This window comes from Acartia tonsa, chromosome 3 (genome assembly GCF_053477335.1).
Source record: "Acartia tonsa isolate MP-2025a chromosome 3, ASM5347733v1, whole genome shotgun sequence".
NCBI classification, from domain to species: Eukaryota; Metazoa; Arthropoda; class Copepoda; order Calanoida; family Acartiidae; genus Acartia; species Acartia tonsa.
This window is the reverse complement of record NC_137262.1, coordinates 1,981,655-2,008,241: the sequence shown is the minus strand read 5'-3', so window position 1 is coordinate 2,008,241 and position 26,587 is coordinate 1,981,655. Positions and strand designations below refer to the sequence as shown.

The 26,587-nt window shown below is 32.4% G+C and overlaps 2 protein-coding genes across 3 annotated transcripts in view; both read right to left on the bottom strand.

Moving 5' to 3' along the window:
* LOC145313037 (uncharacterized) overlaps positions 1 to 2,029 on the bottom strand; it is a 48,977-nt gene extending 46,948 nt beyond the window's left edge. For both annotated transcript variants that reach the window (XM_080152275.1, XM_080152276.1), the window contains exons 1-2: positions 1,777 to 2,029; positions 980 to 1,104 (exon numbers count right to left, since the gene is read on the bottom strand). In XM_080152275.1, the coding sequence (XP_080008401.1) occupies positions 980 to 1,104; positions 1,777 to 2,002 (351 nt within the window). In that variant the 5' untranslated portion in view covers positions 2,003 to 2,029. The remainder of the gene's footprint in view (positions 1 to 979; positions 1,105 to 1,776) is intronic.
* A 529-nt stretch (positions 2,030 to 2,558) lies between these two features.
* LOC145312951 (uncharacterized) overlaps positions 2,559 to 26,587 on the bottom strand; it is an 89,255-nt gene continuing 65,226 nt past the window's right edge. Inside the window, exons 28-30 of the mRNA XM_080152162.1 lie at positions 6,722 to 6,772; positions 4,565 to 4,697; positions 2,559 to 3,481 (exon numbers count right to left, since the gene is read on the bottom strand). Coding sequence (XP_080008288.1) covers positions 2,559 to 3,481; positions 4,565 to 4,697; positions 6,722 to 6,772 — 1,107 coding nt within the window. The remainder of the gene's footprint in view (positions 3,482 to 4,564; positions 4,698 to 6,721; positions 6,773 to 26,587) is intronic.

The following is a 26,587-nucleotide window of genomic DNA, read 5'->3' as shown; positions in this document are numbered from 1 at the left end:
CAATACATTCTAACAATCGAAGTAATCCTCCAAGATTTATTAGACCACATAACCCCCCCCCCTCCCCATCCTAACAAAAAAAAAAGGTTGGGAGGGGGAGGTACTAGAAATCAAATAATTCAAAAATACTTGGAAGATTTTTTTCTCAATTGTGAACTTTTAGAACATTTCTTTAATACAGGACACAAAAATTTTCTGTTTGCAAATATTTTGCCATTCACATAACACCCAAACAATTCTTTTTGGTGCTCTTTATAAAATATTTGTTTTAGAAGCGAGGCTACTCTATGTATTACTTTATCAATCAGCGTCTCTTTGTCTATTACAACAGAAACATCGGTGCTTTTCCAAAAAAAATGTCTATTAATTATGAATACCCAACTCCCTTTTCTTATGATAAGTTGAAAATAATGTGGGAGGGTTAGTTTTTTCTCCTATGCCTTAACTTGCAGGGGGCCATAATCCTGCTGGGCTACCCATTAGAGTAAAACACTAGAGGGAGAAAGGATTAAATAACTGTATCTCCCCAGCGCAATCGTCTTGTGCAACCTTCCTATTGGGTCATTGAAAATCAACCAATGGTATCGCTTATATTAATACAGCTAAGTAGCAGAAAATAATTTAGAAGCAGACGAAACAGGTCTTTAAAAAATGGAGGGAGGTAGTTGTCTGTATATACATCTATACTATAGATCTGTTGACTACCTAATACCCAATCTAGCCTACTTGGGCCAAATGAACAACTACCCCCTTTTATTTTTAATTTATTTTAAAAATAAGAGAGGGAAAATATATGCTCAATAGGTCACTTTGAGAGAAACGCTAAAACTTGTTTTTTTCCTTTTTCTTCATAGAAATGCCGTCCCGTATTAAACAATTTAGATTTACCTTACAGATTTCACATTTATGTATGTTATAATACTTGACCACATGACATTTCTGGTGGCTCATCAGTTCCTCATTATTTGAAAATATTTACCTTACATATTTCACATTTATGTATGTTATAATACTTGACTACATGACATTTCTTGTGACTCATAAGTTCCTCATTATTTGAAAATACATCTGCACAAGCATCGCATTTAAAACTCGTCAACTTTTCTACAACAAAAAAAAATAAATCATAATTTGAATCCCCTAAAACAGGTTTTGGTAACGCAGCTACTGTTTAACAAGGGGAAGACCGACGTACGTCACCTTAATTTAAATGAGTTAGTTACATGATTTTAGAATAAACACATTTTAGAATAAACACGACAAAAGTTATGCGTCAAGTTTAACGCGAGATTAACTTTGCAGTATCTACAGAATTTCTTCCTTATATTTCTATATAAAGTTACTTTAAACTTTCGAGTATCTATAAAGCTGTTTCTATTTCTTCGATAATTTACTATTTCACGATTAATCGTTCGTTTTTTGTAAGTTGTTGTTGTAATATTATAACATGTTATTGCTGCATTACTTATGAACAAAATTGTCATTATTTTATGAACAAGGATGACAACATCCATAGAAGCATAGCTTTAAACTATAACGGTATATTGAATGAAAATTAACACATATATGTAGAGCATCCAAACTAAATCTGGAAAATATTATCTTATAAAGTCTAATCAAAATTATACATAAATTTGTTGCAAAACTAATTAATTACAGAATTCTGTACAATTCTAATATGCAAAAATTACCAAAAATATCTATCCATTACGGACGTTCAGACGTACAGAATCTAAATACAGAAAAGCATCGCTTTAAAAAAATGAGGATACCAACCTTGACTGTTTTCTCTTTGACTATCCTGAACCAGTTCAATAGTAGTGTTGGGAAACTCTTCAAATCTAATTGGCAAAATAAATTCATCCTTGTTTGTTATAAACTCGTGGTGGGTCTTTAAATGTTCCAACACGTAAGGAATGGAGGCAGATTCAAAGGAACACACACCACACCGAAATTTTGTGTTTGATTCTGGTTCTTCCAATCTTAGGGCAGAGTGTATCATTTTCTCTATTTCTTCTTTGGATGATCCTTTATTGGTTAGATACATAAATTAATTACAGTGTATTGGGATTGTTGATTTTATTGTAAATTTTGTTCCTAATGAGAAGTAACCATGCCTAAAACACAAAGAAACTTAACCAAAATATCTTTGAGTTTAAGGTCTAATTACAAAGAGTGGTACATCATCCCCCCCTCTCTTGTTTCATAATTAACTTATATGGTAAGTTATAATGGTTAAGTTAATTGGTGTCAATTTAAAAGCATTGTACATCTGGCTAAGAAATAAGATTACAATAAAAAAAAGGAAAAACAAAGGGAGGAGTAGGTTGCGCTAAAATCCTTAAAAGTTGTGAGTTTTTAGTTAAAAACAGTAGTAGAACGATAAAAATTTAAGTATGTTAACTTTTAAAAAAAAATTGTCTAGGTATAGTTCTTTTCAATAAGAAATACACATATTTAGTGAATATTATCGTTCTACTACTATTTTTAAGCCTTAAAACTCACACCTTTACGAATTTTTAGGGCAACCTACTCCTCCCTTTATATAACAAACATTCTTATTTTAATATATAATTAGGGTTTCCAATATACAGAAATTCATTTATGTATCTACACTTTCCTTGTTGGCTGCTAGAATCCAATGGAATTTTAACAGTTTTAATATCACTATCATAGTCAATAATATCTTCCTGTTGGTTCGTTGATAAAGGAGATGAGGGTAGTATTGATTCATTGTCATGATCACTGACAGAATCAACTCTGGAATCATCAAGAGATTCATCAAAGACGTTATTGGAATCTTTAGAAGCCACAGCAAAAGTATTATCAGCCATTTGAATTTGTTGTGAGTATGATACTGTTGATAGTTGAGCAGTATCAGATATAGAAGTGGTTGAAGTAGACATTATTTCTGTGGGCAAAGCTGATGATATCTCAGATAAATGAGAGGCAATAGATGTTGTCATATTTACTGTTGGTTCTAGGGTTATATTTGACGTTACTGACTGCATGGCAGTCATTGATGAGGATGGAATTGCCATTGGCAATGAGACAATCACAACAGTATTTTCTATATTAGGTTCATCTACATTTGTGAAATTTAATGGTTTGGAAGATTCAACCAATCTCAGACCCCCATCACTATCAGCTACCATGTCAAATGTTGTTAGAACAGTTCCCTCATTGTCAACTAAAACTTGGTTATGAACATTTTCGGTTATGTTCCCTGCTTCAATAGCATCACCAGTAACTAATAGATCTTCTTCTCTTGTAGCAAGAACATTTAGATCACTTTCATTAGTGTTAACCTCTTGATTAACACTCTCTTCCTCCGGCATATGAATATGAATTTCATTCTCTAAGTTGTCATTATCTAAGTTCTGCTGCTGGTTTGATGCATCTTGAACAATAATGAATTGGTTGGCAATGTTTTCATTAAAGTTTTCAATTGATTGGTTTGTCTGATGTGCTTCTTGCAACTCTGAAAAAAATTAAAGTCCTGAGGTGGATTCTTAAAAAAAATATTGCCCCACTATTCGCTTAGTGGGGCAAAATTGTTTTCGTAAAAAAATCCACCAAATTCACATTAAAAATCTACAAAAATTAAACAAAATCATAGAAGGGTTAAGTTTTTATCTAATTTTTGTAGATTTTCTATGTGATTTTGGTGGATTTTTCACGAAAACAATTTTGCCCCACTAAGCGATTAGTGGGGCAAATTTTTTTTAAGAATCCACCTCTGATTTCTACCATTTAGTTTCAATGAATAAATAATATTTCAAAGGGTGCAATTTCGGAAATCGCACTATAAAAGAAACATGTCCTCTCAGACGTTGCTTAAAATTTTTTGGGACTTTTAGTAAATCTTGATTAGTTGGTAAAAACTAAAAGTAATCAACCTTTCCCATCAATGGCACTAGTCTTTTGATTTTCATAAATCTACATTTCCTATATATTATTAAAAGCGAAGCTTTTCTATAATTAGGGTCGGTCCGTACGTACGTCCGTCCGTCCGTCCGTAACGGATAGCTTTTTTCGTTAATTTAGGCATGTTAGAATTGTCCTATAGATATCAAACTTTGCATGGTGATTCCTTTAGTAGTTAGGTACATAGCAACTCTATAATCATTACCAGAATATCCGTGCGTCCATTTTAAACATGTCGATTTTTTTTACTTTTTTAACAATAAATTTTTATGTGATCTAATCATTTGATTGATATGATTTTTAGTATATCGATTCCTGGGACAACAAAGTATAATGTTATAAGCGAAGCAACTCTATAAACAAGTCCTAAAAATGTAAGTATGTTCATAATTATTATCCTGTATCACGCAGTTTTTCAAGAAATTTACTTACAATTTTGCTTCGACTCTTATACATTTGTATTCTGATTATTCAGTTCTGAAAGTATAAAAGTGTTAATGTCCGTTTGTCCTACCGTTTCAGTGCTTCGCCTTTATGGATGTTGTCATCCTTGTTCCTTAAGATCCTTTAAGTACTATTGCTTAATCTTATATCTCGTAACCTTAAAACTCCCTATTCAATTTAGGCATAAACCTACCTTTGTTGGTTGAATTGTCATACTTGATTGAAACACTGATCTCCTCTCCTTCAAGACTGTCCTGACCAGCAGTAACATCATCTGCATTGATTCTGGAGGATTTATGTCCCTTGATATGGGACACACAGGAACTCTAAAAATATAAAAATTTTGACTATACAGTCATAATGGATATTGAATTCGTGGATATTTGAAAAGATTCTTACATACAGTGGCGTCTAAGCTTTTTTTTTTTGGGGGGGGGGGGAATTTTTTGAGGGGGGGGGGTAACTCGTTTTTGAGGGGGCGCAAATTTTTTTTACTCCCTCTTAAATTTACCCCTGGGGTAAAATTTTTTTGGGGGGGTAATTTAAATTTGATTAAATATTTAGTATTAAAAATGCGCGCGAAGCGCGCAACATTTTTTTTTGTTAGATTTATTATTTTGGGGGGGGGGTAAATATCCCCTCCTAAATTGTTGGGGGTGCCTACGGCGCCCCCCGGGTAAGGTAAATTTTAAATGGGGGGGTAAAATGAAAAAAAATTTGGGCACCCCCAAATTCGTTTGGGGGGGTAATCCCCACCTTACCCCCCCTTTTGGACTTCTTACATACCCTAATAAAATGTTTCTCTCAGCTGGCCAATATAATAGGCTATCCTTACAACTTTACCCCATTCCCCTCCCCTAAACATAAAGGAAAGTATATGAGGACTATATTAGCAACCTAAATTGACGATAAAATTCCCCTGTCAAAATATCCACGTAATCTATATCCATTTTAACAGTTTGAAAATATCGCAATAAAATATCAAAAATAGTCGTATTATAAATAAAAAGATCGTAGAATTGAAGTAAGTTTTAAAAGCTTTTTAACGACAAAAAATTAATTAATTTTTTTTCTATGTATTTAGAAAGGTTAATTTAAAAATAATTATTTCTCGTATCGTATTATAAACAGCTTTCCGCGGATATAGAATGTACAATTACAAGATTAAAACTAGTTTTTTTAGCCCCGAGGTGCTGAAGGCACCGGCTATAAAAACTAGTTTTAATTTTATGACTATACATTTCTATATTCGTAGAAAACTGGATATAATACGATGCTAGACATAGTTTTTTCGTATGGATGAGAACCGGTTCCTATCCACCAGATTCGAATGAATACGAGGAAAAATATTAAAATCAAAATGTACAACAATTTAATTAACATCTAAAGAACCTCAGAAGTTTCTGAGACTAATTCTTCAAAAACTTTTGATTAACAAAGTTAATAAGATTAATTTTGAAATTCATGGGGTTTCAAAAGTAAACTTGATTAAACTTAATTAAATAAGAAAGGGGGGGGGGGGGGGCGAAAGTGACACTTTTTGAAACCAAAACTAAGAGTCAACAAAGGAACTGAACTAAAAAAAGGGTTACAGGTCTGAGATTTTGCATGGCAGTTGCTTTATAGGGGTACAATATGGAACTGTGAAGAAACGGCGGCGCAACCGCCGAAAACCGCCGTTTCCCGCCGTAATTTTTGTTGCCTTTTCTCGGCGGTTGCGCCGCCGTTTTTTCACAGTTCCATATTGTACCCCTATAAAGCAACTGCCATGCAAAATGTCAGACCTGTAACCCTTTTTTTAGTTGAGTTCCTTTGACTTTTAGTTTTGGTTTCAAAAAGTGTCACTTTCGCCCCCCCCCCTTTAAACCAAAAATATCTTTCTGTTAAATTTAATTTTAATAAGATGCAGGAAAAATTTTGACTAGTCGTCAAACAATATGGATAAGAAAATAGTTAAGTTATTCATTACATCGTCTTAGAGACAGCTTTTCGCGGATATCAAAATAGAAAACTATAAGATTAAAACCATTTTGTTAGCCCAGTGGTCCTAGTTAATAAAAAAGGTACTAATCATATGATTATTATTTTAATATTCATGGATAACTGTCTGTAATACGATGCTATACATAATTTTCAGTAAGGCTACGAACCGGTTCTAATCCAGCGGATTCTAATCGGTTTCGAAGTTTTACTGGAGTATATAATCTTTTTCCGACTAAAGAGTAATCTAGAATCCGTTATACCACTGAACTTTTTGGCCAGTTAAATATTGACCAAGATAATCTTGACCAACATACAGAGAAGCCTAATTGTATAATAGCCTCGCTACTACTAATAAAAGTTGACTAACCTTTGCTTTGAAAGATTTCTTGCAAATGGGACAGATGTATGGATACTCATTCTGAAATGAAAAAATAGTTATTTCTCGCATCGTATTATAAACGGCTTTACGCGGATATAGAATGTACAATTATGAGATAAAAACTAGTTTTTTTAGCCCCGGGGTGCCGAAGTTTTTAAAGTTGGAAAAGTAACGGCTGTTAGCCGTTACTTTTCCAACTTTTTGTTCGATTTAGGGAAAATAGACCTACCAAGAATTACTCATGCAAAATTTCAGATCGAAATTCGAATTCTAAGTGCCATTTATACATTGATTACGAGATGGTTGCATTAACCCCCCCCCCCCCCCCCCCCCGCCCCCTTTGATAAACTAATCGTTTGGATATTCCCTTTAAGCTCATTTTTCCGTGTTAAAAATATGAAAAGGAAGGATTTTATAACAAGTATTTTAAATGTGTGTGTGTGTGTATGTGTGTGTGTATGTGTGTGTATGTATGTGTGAGTGTGTGTGTAAAAGCATTTTTTAAGTGGAATATTTCTTTAGAATTTTAATTTTCCTAACAATAAGGTATGAACAATGAACGGGTAGTGAGTGGATAGCAGCGTTGCTGAGCCAGAGCCGGGAGCCGTCATATTTTGCTGGAGCCGGAGCCGTAATTTACGTTAAAAACGGCTCCGGCTCCGGACTAGATAAATAGATTTTTTTTATAAATTATAATTTGGTAACTCTGTTTTGTCATGTGCAAATGCCCTTTTTAAGTTTTTCAAGTCCATGGCATTTTTATCAAAAATTTAACTTTAAAAACCTTAAAAAGTCAAAAATTAAAAATATTTTTTATGGGGGGAAAAAATATGTCGAGTTTTTCTTGATTTTAGGTCGGAGCCGGAGCCGGAGCTGGAGCCGCACCAAAATTAAACGGCTCCGCCACGCTGGGGATAGGGGTACGTTTTCAAAAGATCGTGGCTGCTCTAAAATTATTTAGGGAGAGAAGGATAATAGCCATTTGAATATAACTGTTCCACACATTTAAAAATCACATATTCTCAAATGTTGGTTTAACAAACAAAACAAAAAATAGTATCATAAATTGATTGGTTAGTACAAAGTACATAGTCAAAACTTTTTCACCAATTTTGATCTATGGATCTTTTGTAAATCATAATAGGTATTATAGTTCATTATCTTATCACTTAAAGTTAATACAATATGTATATATTTTTCAATGGATGATTCTAATCCTTTTTTTTACTGTGGACTGTTTATTGTTACTTTACTTACAAACTTATTTATCCTTGTTTATATTGAAGTAAGAAGGATTAAATTGAAAATCTTTGCTGCGCTATTATTTCATCCTTGTTTATGTGTACATATATAGGAAAAAGCCATGATTATAGGATTAAAAAGACATCTTTGCTGCGCTACATATTATTTATAGTAGGTATCATCCTTGTTTATGTGTAGATAGGAAGAAGCCTCTATTATAGGATTAAAAAGACATCTTTGCTGCGCTACATATTATTTATAGTAGGTGTCATCCTTGTTTATGTGTGATTGGAAGACGCCTCTATTATAGGATTTGATAGAAAATCTTTGCTGTGTTACATATAATTTATAGTTGGTATCATCCTTATTAAAAACGAAGATTTTCTGTGATTAGGGTATCTACATCCGTCCGTCCTTCCGTACGTGACATATAGCTCTTTTCGTTAATTAGGCACATATTTTAGATTTGTCCTTAAACAGAATCCTGTATTTTCGTAATTTTGAGGCAAGTTCATATAAAATTTTGTTTAGACTTGCAAACTTAATATTCTAATTATTAAGTTCTGCATCTCTGCAAGTGTAAATGTTCGTTTGTCATACCATGTGTTTTAATGGATGTTGTCGAACTTGTTTATATGTAGATAGGAAGAAGCCTCCATTAAAGGATTAAATAGACATTTAGTGTAAATCCTTTTGGCGATTTTAGATTGCTATTACCACTAACATTGATAGAGATACGACAAGAAAATTTACGTGCACAACAATTCACCAGAAAGGTGCGAAACCAAATTTCAATAAGGGGGGATTTGACAAATTGACACCCTCCATTTACACCCTAATATTGCTTCGAAATTTTTCTCCAGTCAAAGAAAATTTCTCTGGTTTCTTTGTTGATAACAATAAGCGTTACAAAACGGCCAAAGACAATGAAAAATGCTGGTCCAAATTAGTTGTACTTCTAAGGGAAGCTTTATATATATTTTTGGTTGGTTTTCAGATATTTCCCGAGCATCCTCTGCCCTTCTAGAGCTAGTTTATAGTTTAACAGAATATTGTACCCTTTCAGTGTTTATTAGAGTTTATGTACTTATGACTTTCTATATGTACTTGATTTAAGTACATCAAATGACAGCACGGTGCATATTTTATCGATTGCTTTCAATCAAAATGCGCAAAAGGAGGAATAATGAGACCTTAACGTTCGGACATACGATCTAAAGGGATAAGACAATTGCCAATAATTTAATGTACCTTCTCAATGATGATACACAAAACTATCCCTTCTCTACTTTACAATTAGAAGTTGAAACTTTTGGACACTCAACTTAATGAACCAACCAATCAAATTTCAATAAAAATCCCAAAAGTTGTTGGGCAAACGAATATGAAAACGTTATTATAAAACTTTGGGGACTAGTGTAATAACCCAATGTCCCCGACCTCCCTGAGTCAATGAATGTATTCTAGTAAATAAAGTGAATGCTATTTTAAATTCTCCACTCCTTCAAAAAAAAAAAAAAAAAAATCAACATGTTTAAAATGAACGTACGGACATTTTGGTAATGATTATAGAGTTGCTACGCTTTCTAAATCGTACCTAACTACTAAAGGAATCACCATGCAAAGTTTGAAATCGATAGAACAATTCTAAAATGCATAAATTAACGAAAAAAGCTATCCGTTACGGACGGACGGACCTACCCTAATTATAGAAAAGCTTCGCTTTAAAAAAATCTGTATGTACCTTATTGCACATATGAGAGACAAAATAATCCTTTTATAAGAATAGGAGATTAAGAGAACAATAATTAGTAGAATTAATGATACAAATAATAACATATAAACAGGAAGGGCGGGATTTAGGATAAGATAATATTGAAATTAAATTAAATACAAATATTTAATATAAAATGATATCAAAACACAGTAATAACAAGGATGACAACATCCATAGAAACGAAGCTTTAAAAACAGAAGCTAGGACAAACAAACTTAAACACTTGTGTGTCACAATTATTACCTAAGTAGAATATCAATTTATAGGTCTATAAAAAGTTGTATGTAAATTTGTTGTGAAATTGTTTAAATACAATTCTGTTTAGGGACAAACTAAAATTTTTAAAACTGAATCATAGAGATGTTTCCTTTATAACATTATACTTTGTTGTCCTATGAATCATTCCAAAAATCAGACTAATAGTATAATTATATGATCATTAAAATTATTAAGTCAAATAATAAAACTTGGAAAACAACGGGCTAAACTCATAAAAAATCATTTTATCTAATATTTTTCAGCTGTACGAAAGAAACACCTTTAATATGCAATTATGCACTTTATTTATGAATATAACTAAAATAATATGACTAATAATCTAGTTTAGATACACCTGTTTAATATCAAAACATGCTATACATATATTCATTTTGAAAACATTAATCGTCATGTCAGATTTTATGATTTATAGATTTTCAAAATGGCATGGCTACTCTTTAGTTTTATTTGTCTGTCCGTCAGTTGGTATGAACGAAACGTCAGGGATCTTAAGGGATAAGACAATGGCTGATAAATTAATGTACATCATAAATGATGATATACAAAATTACCCCTTCTGTAAATATTTATTAGACGTTGAAACCGACTTATGGAAAAACATACCCCAATTAAAGAACAGTTGCCCTAAATTAAACAAAATAAATCCAATTTCCCACATAGCGTTACGTACTGATAGATAGACGGACGGACGGACAAAGTGAATTATAAAAAATATTTGAGAGTAAAGAGTGCAATTCAAACAATAACAAAACATAACTTAATTATGGTATCAATGTTTACTTTGATAACAATCATTTTATTTTTATTTACTATCATTAAAAATATAAATCAAAACAAATATTCAAATATTAAAGATATAGGAAGACAGTCTATTCATGTGTTCCTTAAGATCTTGCAAACGGCGGAAGTTCCAGAACAATGTTCCTATTTTATAGTAGCCTACCCCTATCATGAATTCTAGTTGGATATTTATTTTTTAACATTTCTGTACCTATTTATGACCGAAGGGGATAAGAAATTCCTCTTAGAGGCTAAGGTGCAGCTTTAATAAATATTTGATGTGTAATATATTTCATTAATAAAAACAGTTTTAGTCATTAGGAATTTTGGATCTACTGCAGTTCACGGTAAAATATTGGTGGTAAGCAATATTTCCAAAATTCTATGGATTTTAAAGGCTGCTAGCTGCCAAACGGCTGAGTGTACAGATCATGCCCGCACATTGTTTTGAGCGGCATAAGAAGGCCTACAAATAATCTGGAATAGCCATAAATCAATAATGCATAATTATCTCGCAGTGCAGAGAAATACGCGAAAAAGACCTATTTTACGCGTTTATTCTTCAGTGAAGCTTTCCCTGTGCATAGTTAGATCTTGGCTATTCCAGATTATTTGTAGGCCTTCTTATGCCGCTTAAAATGGTGTGCGGGTATGATCTGTACGTTCAGCCGTTTGGCAGCTAGCAGCCTTTAAAATTCATAGATTTTTGGAAATATTGCTTACCAGCAATATTTTACCGTGAACTGCAGTAGATCCGGTATTTTTATAGATTAAATTGGGAGTGCCTTGGATTATTTCCGTTTATTAATCATAATTGCCCTCAAGGTGTTTTGAGTGCACTTTTTCAAATAGGTTTTAGATATAATCAGTAATGTCTTTAAATAAACACTTTTAATAGGATTAAAACATTGAAAATAGACATTTATATCCTTATATAAAAGTAAAAGGATATCACTCTGTCTGTGTGTCTGTACCGAAGATATCGTTAACCGCTAAACCGATATGTTTCTTCTTTACAATGTAGCTTCTCAATGGTCCATTGAATGTTTATAACAACTTCCCTCGCCCCTAGAAAAAAATACCCCCCCCCCCTCCCCCATTATTTTTAGTTTTTCTTTTGAAACCTAAATTGAAAATGGGGGTTGGGTTCACTCCAACTCCAAGAGGCTAAGAAAATAATAGTCTAACACTCCAATTTGCATATTATAGAGTAGCTTCAATATCAAACATGAAAGTATGTATTATATCTTATTCATGATCAAAATCCAATATCATTGCTTTTAATATTACAAGGATTCACGTCATTGATATTATACAGGTAGGGAAGGAACAATGAAGGTGAAATAAATCTACAACTCTTACATCCCACAATAAGTTAACACAGGTAAACTTCTGTTCGGTAAATAAATCTTCATCCCCTTCTTCCCCCCTATATGTGTAGTAAACAAAGGAGAAATAAGAGTAAATCCTGTTATATAAAGTAGTAAGCTTTTTTTGTCTGTAGCGAAGAATCTCGCTAACCACTGAACCGATCGGGTTCTCTTTAACCGGGTAGCTTCTCATAGGTCCCGGGAAGGTTCATAACTATTTAGGGGAAGGGTACCACTACCCTCCCAAGAGAAATCACAAAAAAGTGTCACTAGAGGCCTCTAGGGGCGTAGCCACTAGTTTTAAAAAAATGCTGGTTCTTTACCCCCACCCCCTCCAACAGAATTTTCCAAATAAGATTTAACTATCCTTGTAACCCTGAGCCAAATAATAACATTCAAATCAATACATAATAAATAAATAAATAACAAAACTTTCCTTTCTTCTAACTATGCCAGGCCTAGCTATTCTAACAATCAATTCTACAAAAAAAAAATTACGAAACCTTTGGAAGTAAAGTGGGGGTATATCTTGTTTTTTCATTTAACTAAAGAGGGGTGGGTAAGAAGGGGAGAAAAAGGGCAAGGGGGTTGGGAGAAAATTTTCCTTTAGAATTGTTTGTTAGAATCACATTCTCTTTTCCCTGCATCTAACAAAGCAACAAGGATGACAACATCCATAAGTAAAAAAGCATAAAAAACAATGGATTGTCAAACGGACAAAGTAAGTTATAGAGCAGTTATTTAATTAATTAGTTGTCATAAAAGAGAAATAGAGAATATGCTAGGAATCAAAGAATATACCTTTATAAAATAAAAAAATTAGTTTTTGAAGCATGGACGACAGAAAAACGAACAAAACAATGTTAGGATATATGCCCACAAGGCATAGGAATCTTCACTAAGAATATCATCTGTTTACAATTTTGTTTTATGAATATTTGTCTCTCTTAATACTTCATGAATGTTAAATATATCAGTAGTATATAATATTTAGTAAAAATGTGCAAAATATAACAAGGATGACAACATCCATCGTTTTGTCTTGTAAGTTTCATAATCATATGAAAATAATATAATAATCCAAAAAACCTCATATTTAATGAGAAAAAAAATTCACCTCTAGCAATAAAGGGTTCAAAGTCCCAAGCCAAAATATCTTAAAAACCGCATAATACTAAAAAAGGCTTTGCTAAAAAAGTTCAAGCCGAGTACATTTAAGAGATATCTAGCTTCAAAGAATCACAATTTGGATATTTCTCTAACTTAAAACCCCGTTTGCTGTTAGAAATGATATTTAAACGTACAATACTTAAGTGCAGAAAAGCTTCGTTTTCAGAAAATTTTGCGTGCAAAAAGTAACACATTTGATAATAGTTTCACTTGACGATGATTTACTTCTGCGTTCACAATAATGGATATATTATTACTAGGATATTGCATCAGATTTTCATGTACTCAGATAAAGTGATGCTCGGAGCTGGCTAAAATAACGATATATTCCATCCAACCCCTTTACCCTCATTCTCTCCCCTCCTACTGGATGAACTAACTAACGAATGAAGTCCATATTGGCAAACTAAATTGACAACAAATTTTGGCCTATCAATATATCCTATGTATTGTATATCCATTACTTAAGTGTTTAAAATATAACTTAATAATGTGTTGTTTCAATAATGCAATAAAGTTTACTAGCAGTTGCGCCTCTAGAATCTAGGGTTTCTGAATTCGTCAAAGGGAAGGGCAGAAAAATAGCATGAAAACAGCACGAGACTTTAAATTAAAAATAAAATAGCCTAGAACCACACGGGATCTATGTGAGGCCCCCTTTAAATGAAGAACTCACATCAGTTCAATAGTTTGAGGAATCTTAAGCTTCAGACAAAAAAAACTTTAATCATTATAAAGGGGGGGGGGGGGGGGTTAATGCAACCATCTCGTAATCAATGTATAAATGGCACTTAGAATTCGAATTTCGATCTAAAATTCTGCATGAATAATCCTTGATAGGTCTATTTTCCCTAAATCAAACAAAAAGTTGAAAAAGTAACAGCTAACGGCTCAGCCGTTTAGCCGTTTTTTGGCTATTTTTAGGGCAAATCTGTCATAAATTACGTAGGAATCAACTTTTTGAAACATATTTTTGCTTTAATCATGTGAAATGATACAAAAAAAAACATTTTTAGATTTCTAGTACCAGCAACTACCGGCTAGAACCGTTTGAAAACGTTTAAGAGCAACAAATAGTATTATGTCGAGATAGGTTTCGTGATGCAAAATTTCAGATCGAAATTCGAAGTCTAAGTGCCATTTATACATTGATTTTATATGGTAGCCATAGTAAAAAACCTTTTTCCAAAACACTTCAATTTGGTTCTAATTACAAGAAATATGAAATAATCATCTTTTTAATGTTTAGATATTTTAACTTTCTGTTGCTGCTCTTTTAATGGACAAATTTGTTCTTGAAGCATTGATATTGGTAATTTTATAACTAAAATGTCACTTCTGTATAAAACTATCATTATAATTAACTGTTCTACACAATCACTATTCCAAACACCAGAAGTATTATCAATCTGAATGAAAAAAAATAGAAAGCACAAAATTGTTCCACTCCTTTAAGAAGATATTTGGAAACTAAAATCTTTTCACAAACTAAGCCCGGTGTGCAGCTTACCAATGGTCCCACAAAATTGCAAATGTTCAAAATAGCCAAAATTTTTAATTACAACAAAAGAAATAGTTTTCAAAAAAGGTTAAATCTATGAGTCATAACAAGATAAAAGTACAGTAAAATGTTACACAGTAATGCAATAAATACTTTAAGAAAACTCATAGGTTCACATTATTTGATGATTGGTAAAATTTCCTTTTAAGGCAAATGAAATAAAACAAATCAACCCCTAGTATCTATAACTACCGTCTACGCCTCGATAGGGACACTTAATAGAAGGGAGGGAGGACCCTCAACTTTATATTTTATCTTTAGAAAGAAAAAGTAAAAATAAAATAGTTATTTTGAGGGGAGGGAAGAGGTTTTCAGCGGATGATTTTACTTAGGAGGGTGGAGGTAACGCCTCCAGATATAGTTATAAACATTTCCAGGGCCTATAGAAAACTTCAAAACGAAATGAGAACTATATCAAACCAGCGGTTAGGGAAACCCATCAGAACAGATAAACGCACAGACAAACATTTAATTACTTTAACATTTTGGGATAAACCAAGACAGATCAAGTACATTTCTAATAGCATAGCATTAACTGTCTAAATCTTATCAATTTTTTTGTATTTGCTACGCTAACTAATGGTTGTATTGTCCGAGCACCGTGCATAGGTTTATAGTGCGTGGTTGCACAGGTGTGTGTGTGTGTTTTCTGAAAATGGTATGCAAGCAAAAGGTGGGCGTAAATATCTCGGGATAGAGGGACAGATAAATATACATCAGACGAGAATTGATAAATTAATAAAAGTTATTGCAAATCCTTATAAAAAAGTAACAGGATGTTCATGTGTTTGTATGTTTGTACCGAAGGATCTCCCTAACCTCTAAGCCTATCGGGTTCTCCTTTACAGGGTATCTTCTCAAATGTCCTGGGAAGGTTTATAACTATTTTAGGGAGGGTACCACCACCCACCCAAGAATTTTTTTTTACTATTCTCAATTTTTCGTAGAGAGTTCAACGCATCATATACATCAATGCAACATAGACATATTTGAAAAAAAAAACATTTAGAGGCCTCTAGGGGCGTAGCCGCTAGTCATATTATAAAGTGGCATTTTAAAGGGTCGTTTCATTATGAAGATTTATTAAACATTAAAAAAATATAGATTTTTTAAATAAATTAATATTAATTAACACCTTATTCTAAAGACAAATTTTCATACATAGCTTTAAAAATTATGTAATTGTATGGAAATGTATTTTTTTCAATGCGTCATAACTAAACGAATCTATACTTTATCAACAACAATATTCAAGTAATTGCTATTCTTATTAGATTAACTAACTAAGTAGTTATATATATAATTTTATGAATAAACCTATCATTAGAAGAAAAATACAACACACCCCTCAAACTTTGAAACCCCTCTTTTTACCCCTGACAACATATTTTTTGTCCCATTGAAAATTTTTAAAATACATTAGATTAACCCCCATCATCTTAATCCTTAAAAAAAAGTAGGCTTGGACGTTCTTGCAACACATGATTTAAAAACGATAATTTCTGTTTTATAGAAATTTCATGTATTTCTATATCCCTGACAAAGAACTAAAACACAGGGGTGTATCTAGTTTAAATTTTCTCTTTAATACACCTTAATTTTATACAAAATAATATATACAATAAATCCTTTCAGTTATTAAAAATTAAAATATTTAACAATTTCTTAATTGATAGTAATCAAAATTAAAATGGTGAGCCCATAATTAAAAGAAGCAAAATAATCGTAAAATCTTAACAAATGATACTAAATAAGTATTTCAGGAATATAGAGATAGGGAAATAAACTATAATATTCACTTTAGCGTAGTACAAGCGGCTACGCTCCTAGAGGCCTCTAGTGGCACTTTAAATGTTTTTTGTTGCGTTGATGTATATCAATGTAGCGTTGAACTCTCCACGTAAAATCGAGAAAAGTAAAAAAAAAAACAGATTTTTTTGTGATTTCTCTTGGGAGGGTGATGGTATCCTCCCCCAAAATAGTTATAAACCTTCACAGGACCTGTGAAAGAGCTACCCTGTTAAGGAGATCCCGATTTGTTCATAAGGATTATAGACATTTCTCCGGGAATAGTAAAATGAAAAAGACCCAAACAAAATTGGTAATATTTTATTATCTTTCTTTTATTATCAGAAGAAAATTGTCTAATATACGATGCGATACATGATTTTTCATATGGCTCAGTACCGGTTCTAATCCAGTGGGTATAAAACGAGTTCGAAACCATGCTGAAAATTACTAAATCTCAATTAAAATCATCAAAATTTGACTGCAGCAGATTTAAGAATTAGGCCAAAGAAGGAAATTCCAAAATAACATTTTAAGCAATGTGAGATCTATCATCGAATTTACCTTTCCTAATACACCCTTTTGCGTACAGTTAAAAAGGGAGGAGTAGGTTGCGCAAAAAATCCGTAAAGGTGTGAGTTTCAAGGCTTAAAAATAGTAGTAGAACGATAATATTCATTAAATATGTGTATTTCTTATTGAAAAAAAACTATAGGTAGACAAATCTAAAAAAAAAAATTAACATACATTTTTATCGTTCAACTACTGTTTTTAGCTTAAAACTCACAACCTTAACGGAATTTTAGCGCAACCTACTCCTCCCTTTAACAAATTAACAAGATACAGGAATTGGACAAAAAGCGATAAATGATCATCCCTCCAAGGTGTGTATATAAAGCTCAAGAATAATACATTTGGGAGGAAAGGGTGTGATATAATAGTTATTTCTCGCATCGTATTATAAACGGCTTTCCGCGGATATAGAATGTACAATTATGAGATTAAAGCTAGTTTATTAGCCCCGATCGCGAGGTGCAGAAGGCACCGGCTAAAAAACTGGTTTTAATCTTATGATTGTACTTTTTTATAATCGTAGAAAGTTGGATATAATACGATGCTAGACATAGTTTTTTCGTATGGATGAGAACCGGTTCCTATCCACCGGATTCGAATGAATACGAGAAATAATTTTATCCCTCTTTTCCTCTACGATTAAAATCTGTTTTGAGATGAACATATTAATTTGACAGTTAAAGAAATATAAAAATGCGGTAAAAAAATAATATGCAAATATGTTCACGGTACAGTGATAATTTGATAATTTTATATATATGCAACATAGGTCAACTATCAGTAAACAACATCATAATATCGAATTTGCCAAGGAAAAATGTGGCAGGCATAATCATACGTTCCTTTAGAAATTAACTTTTGAATTCAAATCTATAATACAAAGTAGTACGATGTCTGTCTGTTTGTGTGTCTGTAACGAAGGATCTCGCTACGCTGAACCGATCGGGTTCTCCTTAACAGGGTAGCTTCTCATAGGTCCCAGGAAGGTTTATAACTATTTTCTTGGGGGGGGGGGGGACATCCCCAACCAACCCCCCTCCCAAAATTTTTTTTTTCTTCTTAAAACTAAAATTAAAATAGTGAGGTCGACTACCCCCCCCATAAAAAAAATTTCCTCCCCCCTCTAAAGAAAATTTTTTAAAAAAGATTTTTAAAAAAATCTAAATTACGAAAAATTTGTTTGATCAAACCTCTAGAGGCAAAGCCCCTAGAGGCTAGGGGCGAAGCCGCTAGTTTAGAAATAAAGTAAGAACATAAATTTTAACAGTAAAAAGAAAATATTTCGTTTCTTTCATCTTCCTTAAATACGATAAATGCTAACAAATCCTATATGAAATATGGTTAATGAAAATAATAAGTTAGTGCGAGAGCATGCCTACTAAACATAATGGAGAAGCTACGCATGTTTAATTGGTTATCCTGTGAATTGGATTGTTGCATCCTACTTAAATATTATGCAATACTTATAAACAGGGATAATGTTACTGAAAAAAATATTCAAAGTCCAATCCTTAATTTTGTAATAAAAGCACCTACCCTCGCTTGCTTCCTCCCTTTTTACTTTATTTTTATGTTTGATTTATGGAGTGGGTCTGGGGTTGTTGGTTCTCCATGCTCAAAAGTTATGGATTCTACCAGGAAGGGGGGGGGTGGCATAGGGCTGTTAATTACACTCAAGAAACTTAAAAACTTTGGTGATTTTAATTGGATGGTTCATCAAATTGAGTGTTTGACCAATAATTGAAATATACAGAAGTGGAAATTTTGTTTATCATCATTAGTGTTGTAAATCAAACTATCCTATGTCTTATCCCTTAAGATCCCAGAGCTGGATCTTTAAATCATTTTAGTGGTGAGCCAGATCGGGGTGAACCAACTTTCCATCAATGAGAGCACAGCATTTTATTAAATGCCACGCTGTGATTAGCTGAAATTCGGGTCACCCTGATCTGGCTCACCACTAAAATGATTTAAAGATCCAGCTCTGGATTCCACTGAAAACATATTAATGGATCCTTATGCCTTTCCCTGACAATTCTTTTCAATTTTAATTGTCTGTGATTCATCGGAGAGGAAAATATTCAAATACAATATTTCGGAATAGTCACTTTCGTAGCATTGCCCCATAAGGGGCGATTCGTCGTATTTTTAAAATGTCTTTGTATAAGTTATTTTAGTTTACGTTAGGTTATATTGGGTTAGGTGATTGCCCCACAGGGTTAGGTAATTAGCCCCGCAGGGTTAGAGCCCCCCGCAGGGGCTAGAAATAGGAGAAAAGCTACTGTGAAAAATACGAAGAATTGCCCCACAAGGTGCGATGTTACTAAAGGGACTATACCCAAAATTTCTTCTTTGTAAAAATTGAACAATTATGATATCTTGTTTCCTCATATCTTTGGTTGTATTTAAAAATCTGTCCTTTTACAAATAAACATATTTAGAATATGTTCCCGTAGGCTCTTAGCTAAACTGGAAAAATCCAAAAGATTTTAAAAACTGACAAGATCCATTTCTAGCTTTTATATTGTGCCTTTAATATAAAACCATCCTGCAACTAAAATTAAATAGGGGGGGGGGGGGGGATTAGATACACTCCCGTAGAGATCCATCCTCTCTGCGGATGTTAACACCCTTTAAAACAGCCAAGGGGTAGTGTCAATGTAAATAAAGTTTACACCCCCTGGCAGAACCCTATGCATGCAACTTTATGACACTGGAAGTATACAAATTATTTTACTAAAAACAAAAAGAAATAAGGGAGAGGTAGGTTTCGGGTAAAATCCGTAAAAGTGTGTGTTTTAAGGCTTAAAAATAGTAGTAGAACGATAATATTCATTAAATATGTGTTTTTCTTATTGAAAAGAACTATAGACAAAAAATTTTTTATAAGTTAACATAAATTTTTATCGTTCTACTACTGTTTTTAACTTATAACACATAACCTTTACGGATTTTAGAAACCTACCTCTCCTTTGTCAAAGCCTTAAATTAGTTAATACTGAAATTTTGTTTCTATTTAGTATACACACTTACAGCCTTCCTTCCTCAACTTACAAATATACAATTTAAGCTAAATAACCCTTGGAATCGAACCTTATCGTCCTTGTTATGAATTGAAAGCCACACCCACCATTGCTTTTCTTCCACCAAGTACCCTTCACTTCCTCTATTCACCTAAACCTAGGATCTAAAGGGATAAGACAATGGCTGATAAATTGATGTACAACATCCTCGATAATACACAAATTACCACTTCTGTTTTGATTGCAATTTGTGATTGAACCATTGGACATTCAACTAAATTAATCAACAAATAAAAGTTCCCAAGGTTGTTAAGAACACGAATAAGAAAACTTTATTATAAAACTTTGGGGACTAGTGTAATAAACAGCCCAATGTCTCCTTCCTATATGACTTAAAGCTATTGTAAAGTTGAAAAATAAGTTTAACATAATTGTGGAATTACCGAGTAGCTGTGCTTTTCAATATTTTTACATCCAAGTTAAAAAAATATTCAATTTAAAACCCACTCATAAGAAAAACTGGTTACTGGATGGTTTTGTAGTTTTATTGGCGAAGCTACTCTATAATTCATTTTGTCCGTCCGTTTTGTCATCCGTAGCGAAGTTACTCTATAATTCACTTTTCACTTTGTCCGTCCGTAAGTTATTCAGTCCGTAATAAGCTATGAGAAAATGTGATTTTCTAGGCTGCAATTGAAGATAAACAACTGAAATTTTTTTAAAAACTCACTTTGTCCGTTTGCGCAATCAATCATTTTTTTTATGCTTCGCTATTTACGGTTGGTATATCAGCCTTGTTTTATCATCTCAATGTAAAACTTCTTAAAAGAACAAGAGTTGGTTTCAATGTTTTAATTTATTGAAATGTGTTATCTAAACTTGTACATAACAAGGATAATAATGTTTACAAGACACACAGCAACCAAAGATTATCAATTTACACAAGACTTCAGTTTTCCATATTCAATAAATGTAATGTATAAATGGACATAACGATAAGTAATATCTATTTATTAAACCCGCGCTCGTCGCCAGGGAGGTGATAGGTTCGAATCTCGGGCCGACAACGCGTCATAACTAAATACAATAAAATGATCCCTGCTGCTGCTATGTCTGGTGCGCGACATAAATAGTAGGAGTAGGGGGAATGCCTTGGCCAATAAACAGGCGCAACTCACTACCATGCAGTTATGACTTTTCAGACAAAGGTTGTGCAATCTAAGGGATGGTTATCTGATGGATGTTACATAACCTAATATCCATGGGTGTTAGTTTATCGCATCCCATTACACATGGATGATGTTCTGGATTCTCTAGATGATCACTTAAATCAAAGGAGAATCCTGCCCTTACGAGGTAATGGTAATATCTATTTTATCATCACGTAGAAAAAGCAGCAACCATAAATGTAAAACCAATTAATGTCTACTATTGGTCCATCGCTGGTGGTCCTTATAAGGATTCACAGTTTATCATTTACTACTTAATCCGTTGATAAAGATGATATAAACCCTGCCATAAACTCTTCATAATGTATTCAAAAACGGTTTGAAAATTGTATAAAGTTCTGACTAACATGCTACCCAAAACAAGGACGTTACTGCATTCAGAATGTGTTAATACCATTTTTGTACCTTTGGTTTGAGTTCTAACTATTATAATACCAAAAAAGATTTCCTTGATACTTCAAACTTATCATAAAAAATACAACTAAATCTTAAGGACTGTCAAAATCTTACTTGAGCAACCATGTAAAAAAAAGAGTTAAGATTTTTAAAATGTTGACTTTTACGTAGATACAGAAGCAAAATGTTATTAACTAAATTAACTTAAAAAGTGAAGTAATCATAAGATACTTGATTGCTACTTTATCAGAAATGTTACAATAAATCATAACGAAGGGACTTCTTAGCCAATAATAAAACACAACTCTTTAAATTGAACTATTATGACTTTTACCACAAATTGCACATTTAAATAATAGGTTAACCATTAGAGTAAAACACTAGAGGGAGAAAGGGTAACAACTGTATCTCCCAATCGCAACCACCTTGTGCAACCTTTCTATTAGGTCAATGAAAATCAACCAATGTGTCGCTTATATCAACACAGCCAAGTAGCAGAAAATAATTTAGAAGCAGACGAAAGAGGTCTTTGAAAAGTGAAGGGAGGTAGTTGTCTGTATATACATCTATACTATAGATCTGTTGGTTAAACAAATATTAAATCCATGAATTGTCTGTATTCGATTTTTTCAAAATATCTAAACAATTCAAGAAATAAGAATTTCATTAGTAAAATACACGTAGATTATACTGTTCCTTTTTAAGTTGCAAAATCTTCTAATTTTGCATCAACTTATGGCAAGACATATTTCTAAAAATACATTGGTTGTCTGGAATATAAGGATTGGAATACTGGCCCGTCTTAGGTTTTAGGTGAAGAGGGAACAAAACTGGTTTTAATTTTATGATTTTTATTTTAATATTCGTAGAAAGTAGTCTGTGATTCAATGCTATACATGATTTTTCAGTATAACTAAGAACCGGTTTTAATCCAGCGGATATTAATCGGTTTCGAAGCCATAATAGAAAACTCAAGTCAAGACATTAATCGTTAGAAAAATAATCACTTCTTTGTTAGAACGATAAAAATTTATGTTAACTTTTTTAAAAATTATCTATAGTTCTTTTCAATCAGAAATACACATAAATAGTGAATATTATCGTTCTACTACTATTTTAAAGCCTTAAAACTCACACCTTTACGGATTTTTACCGCAATCTACTCCTCCCTTTTTCAAATTTGACCTATTCCTTAATCCATGAATATATCTACAAACACATATATAATATATAAAATTAGAGTTGACCAAAAATACCAAACGAGAATTTCCATATCTTACCCCGTACCACCTTTAGGTCCTACCCTTTAAAAGTTCCCCTTTAATATTTTAGCAACATATTATAAATGGTAATGTTACAAAGACTGCAAAAATCCGCTAATATTTTTTAGCAAAATAATCTAATTTTACTTATTTACTCTAAAACCATGAAATGTCTCTTTATCTTTGCTTTATAAAAATTATTTTGAAATCATCAATAACAAATAGTTGACTGTCTTGTTCTATAACACTAGCGTTTACGTCTCTAGAGGCCTCTAGGGGTACTTAGGGTAAGGGGAGGGGGGTTAGTTACCCAACCCCCATTTTCATTTTTAGTTTAAGGAAAAACATTTTTTTGAGATGGTTACATTTTTCCTGGGGGAGATTTCTTTTCGGAGGGTGGTGGTACCCACCCCAAAAATAGTTATAAACAGACAGACACACAGCCTGTTATTTATATAAAAGAATACATTAATGTAAAAATATTGCATACCTTGGGTGTTCTTGCCTTTTACGTCAAGTTAGGAATCCTTTTGAAAATTGATAGATGAAAAGAATAGTTTCTTTTGCGAATTCACCACGGTTTTGTATTTTCATTTCATGACATTATATTTAATTTGGGTGTATTCAAAGATGCTTTTTTTTATAATTAATACTTAATATTTATTTGTTATTTAAGATTTATTTAAATTCATAGACAAACGTAATATTTCTCCTCTTTGTAAAAGATTTCTAAATAAATGTTTCAAGTTTTATTTTCTTAACAAGGATGACAGCATCCATAAGTAACAAAGCAAAAATATAGATGGACAAACAGACAAAGTGAGTTGTAGAGTAGACGTTAAGTGTTCACGAAAAAAAGCGAAATGACAAAAAATCATTGATAATCATATAATAGCCTTTATAAGTAAATGTATTTTGAAGCCTGGCCGATAGACCGACAAATAATGTAAATCATAAACTGAAAGCTCATTGGTACCTCATTTTAGCTTTCTACCTTTACCAGCATCCGAGAAAATCATATTTTACCTAATAGCGTTACGGTCGGACAGACAAAGTGAATTATAGAGTAGCTTCACTACTAAAAAAAAGCACAAAATAAAAAACTGAAAGAGTTAAAAAATAACATTTTGACCAAACTTTTTAATAATAGATGAGCAAACTAAAAAGTTGAGAAAAATAAAAGTTTGAACTGTAGAAAACTGGCAGTCAAGATTTAACTTCAATATTTGCATAGTATTAAAACTTATACAACATTGTAATTATAATTAAAATTGAACCTTGAATAGGACAACTGATGACGATATTATCCCCCCTCCCACCATCCTAATATGTGCGTGTAAAATTCTGCCACTAAATTAAAATATTAATGTATTTTTATAGGTTTTATTTACATCAACCACTAATGTCTTGTCTACTACTCTGGATAAAAAAACATAGTATTGTTTTCAAATGCTTTTTCTTCTTTAGTGTACATATACTGAAAAAAATCTTTGCTAGAAAAGTTGACAATTTAATAAAACATTTTAGTGTCCATACAATGCAGTTAGAAATTCTATTAAAGAACCTTGAAACTAAAGAATAGAATATTCATTATTGGCGAGGTATGAAAATTTGAAATTATATTTAATTAACAGGGCCAGTTAAACTTATACAGAATAAAGTAAGAAGTAGAACAGTAAATGCTTGAAAGATCTTTACTAATCTTTACTAGAAATGTGAAAAGCCTAATTTATACTTAAGCAAAGTAAATCTAAATTCTGCAGTAATCATTAAATTTAAGACAGACCGCTAGGCGACAGAAAGACAAAAAGAGCTACAATCCCCAGGGGAGTAAGGGAGGGGACAATGGATCGAATATTCAATTTTTAGGAGTCTCAGACTTTGGGTACTGGCTTAAAGGGAATGTGCAAGAATTTAGCAGTTTCTGACTGACTTTGGGTACTAGCGCACAGAATGCCGCTAACTCGTTTGTTAATTTTGAATATTGCAGACAAGTATCAATAAACTTAATTTGTTATGATGTGGCTGGTTTTAACAATTTTTTTTCTCTCCAGAAAATATCATTTCATAGGTAAAGACTTTATTGTGATATTTGTTTAATAAATAATCTAAGAATCAAATTAAATTTTGGGTTATGGGGCTAGGGGTTGAATGGGTTCCAGGGAGATTTTTCTAGTTATTAATTACATAATGGTTATGTCAGCCTGATGTGCTGGTAATATAACTTTCAAATGAATGCTTTTTTCTTGAAACTTTCTTCTTATTTTATTGTTTTCTGTATTGTATTAACTCTCCCTTTAAAATTTCCTCCATATTTGCTGGATTAATCTGGATTTCAAGGTCTTTCAGCAAATACTCTTAAATTGAATTAATTGCCCATTGTCCCCTCCCTTACTCCCTGTACAATCCCACTATTAAAGAAACAATAAATTTAAAACCCTTTTACTTTATTTTCAGTAATTATATGGGATGAAGATTTTTGGTTGAATTGTAAAAACATAAAACATTCTTATGTCGTTCAATAACATTGGCAAAACTGTAAAATATTCGCTAATAACATTTTTGCCATAGCATATGTTATTATAAACTTTATTACCAGGGTGTCGGAGCCGTATAATTTTGATGCGGCTCCGGCTCCAGCTCCAGCTCCGGCTCCTACCTTAAAATTTTTTTGCTTTTATTTGATTAAAGCTATATAAAAGTAGAAGGATGTGTGTCTATTTGTTAAGTAACAATAGTTTTTCAGTTTATTATATGGAAATAGACCGTTGCCAAATTATAATATTACTTTAAAAAATCATTTTTAGCTAATCCAGAGCCGGAGCCGTTTTTAACGAAAAATACGGCTCCGGATCCGGCTCCGGCTACACCAAAAATGTTGCTGCTCCCGGCTCCGGCTCCGAAACACTGTTTATTACTACACTTGGGGTCTGTCTTTACGTATTTAACGGATATTGATTATCATTAATTTCAGCAAGTTAGAATTTTCCTATCGATTTTAAACTTGGCATGATCATTGATCATTCCTGTAACAACAATTTAGAAAGAGTAGCAATTCTATGAGTAAAACTACAAAAAATTGTTTTATGTGATATTTTTATTTGATTTTGGAATATGGATTTCTTTGACCTTTAAGTATAATGTTATAAGCTATTCATCTATATGATCAAGTCTTACAATATGTTTGTTTGTCTGACTATCATATTTGTTAAGCTTGTTTTGAGGGATGATGTCATCCTTCTTTTATTCCTAACTTTGAGAATAGAAATCAAAATTTCAAGTATGTTGGGTACATCTCCCCAAAAACTCTCCTTTGAGGCTATGAAAAATCTTTACTTTTAATGTTGTATTATATAATGTAACTAGAGGCTAGGGGCTATGCCCCAAGAGGTAATTTATGCAAA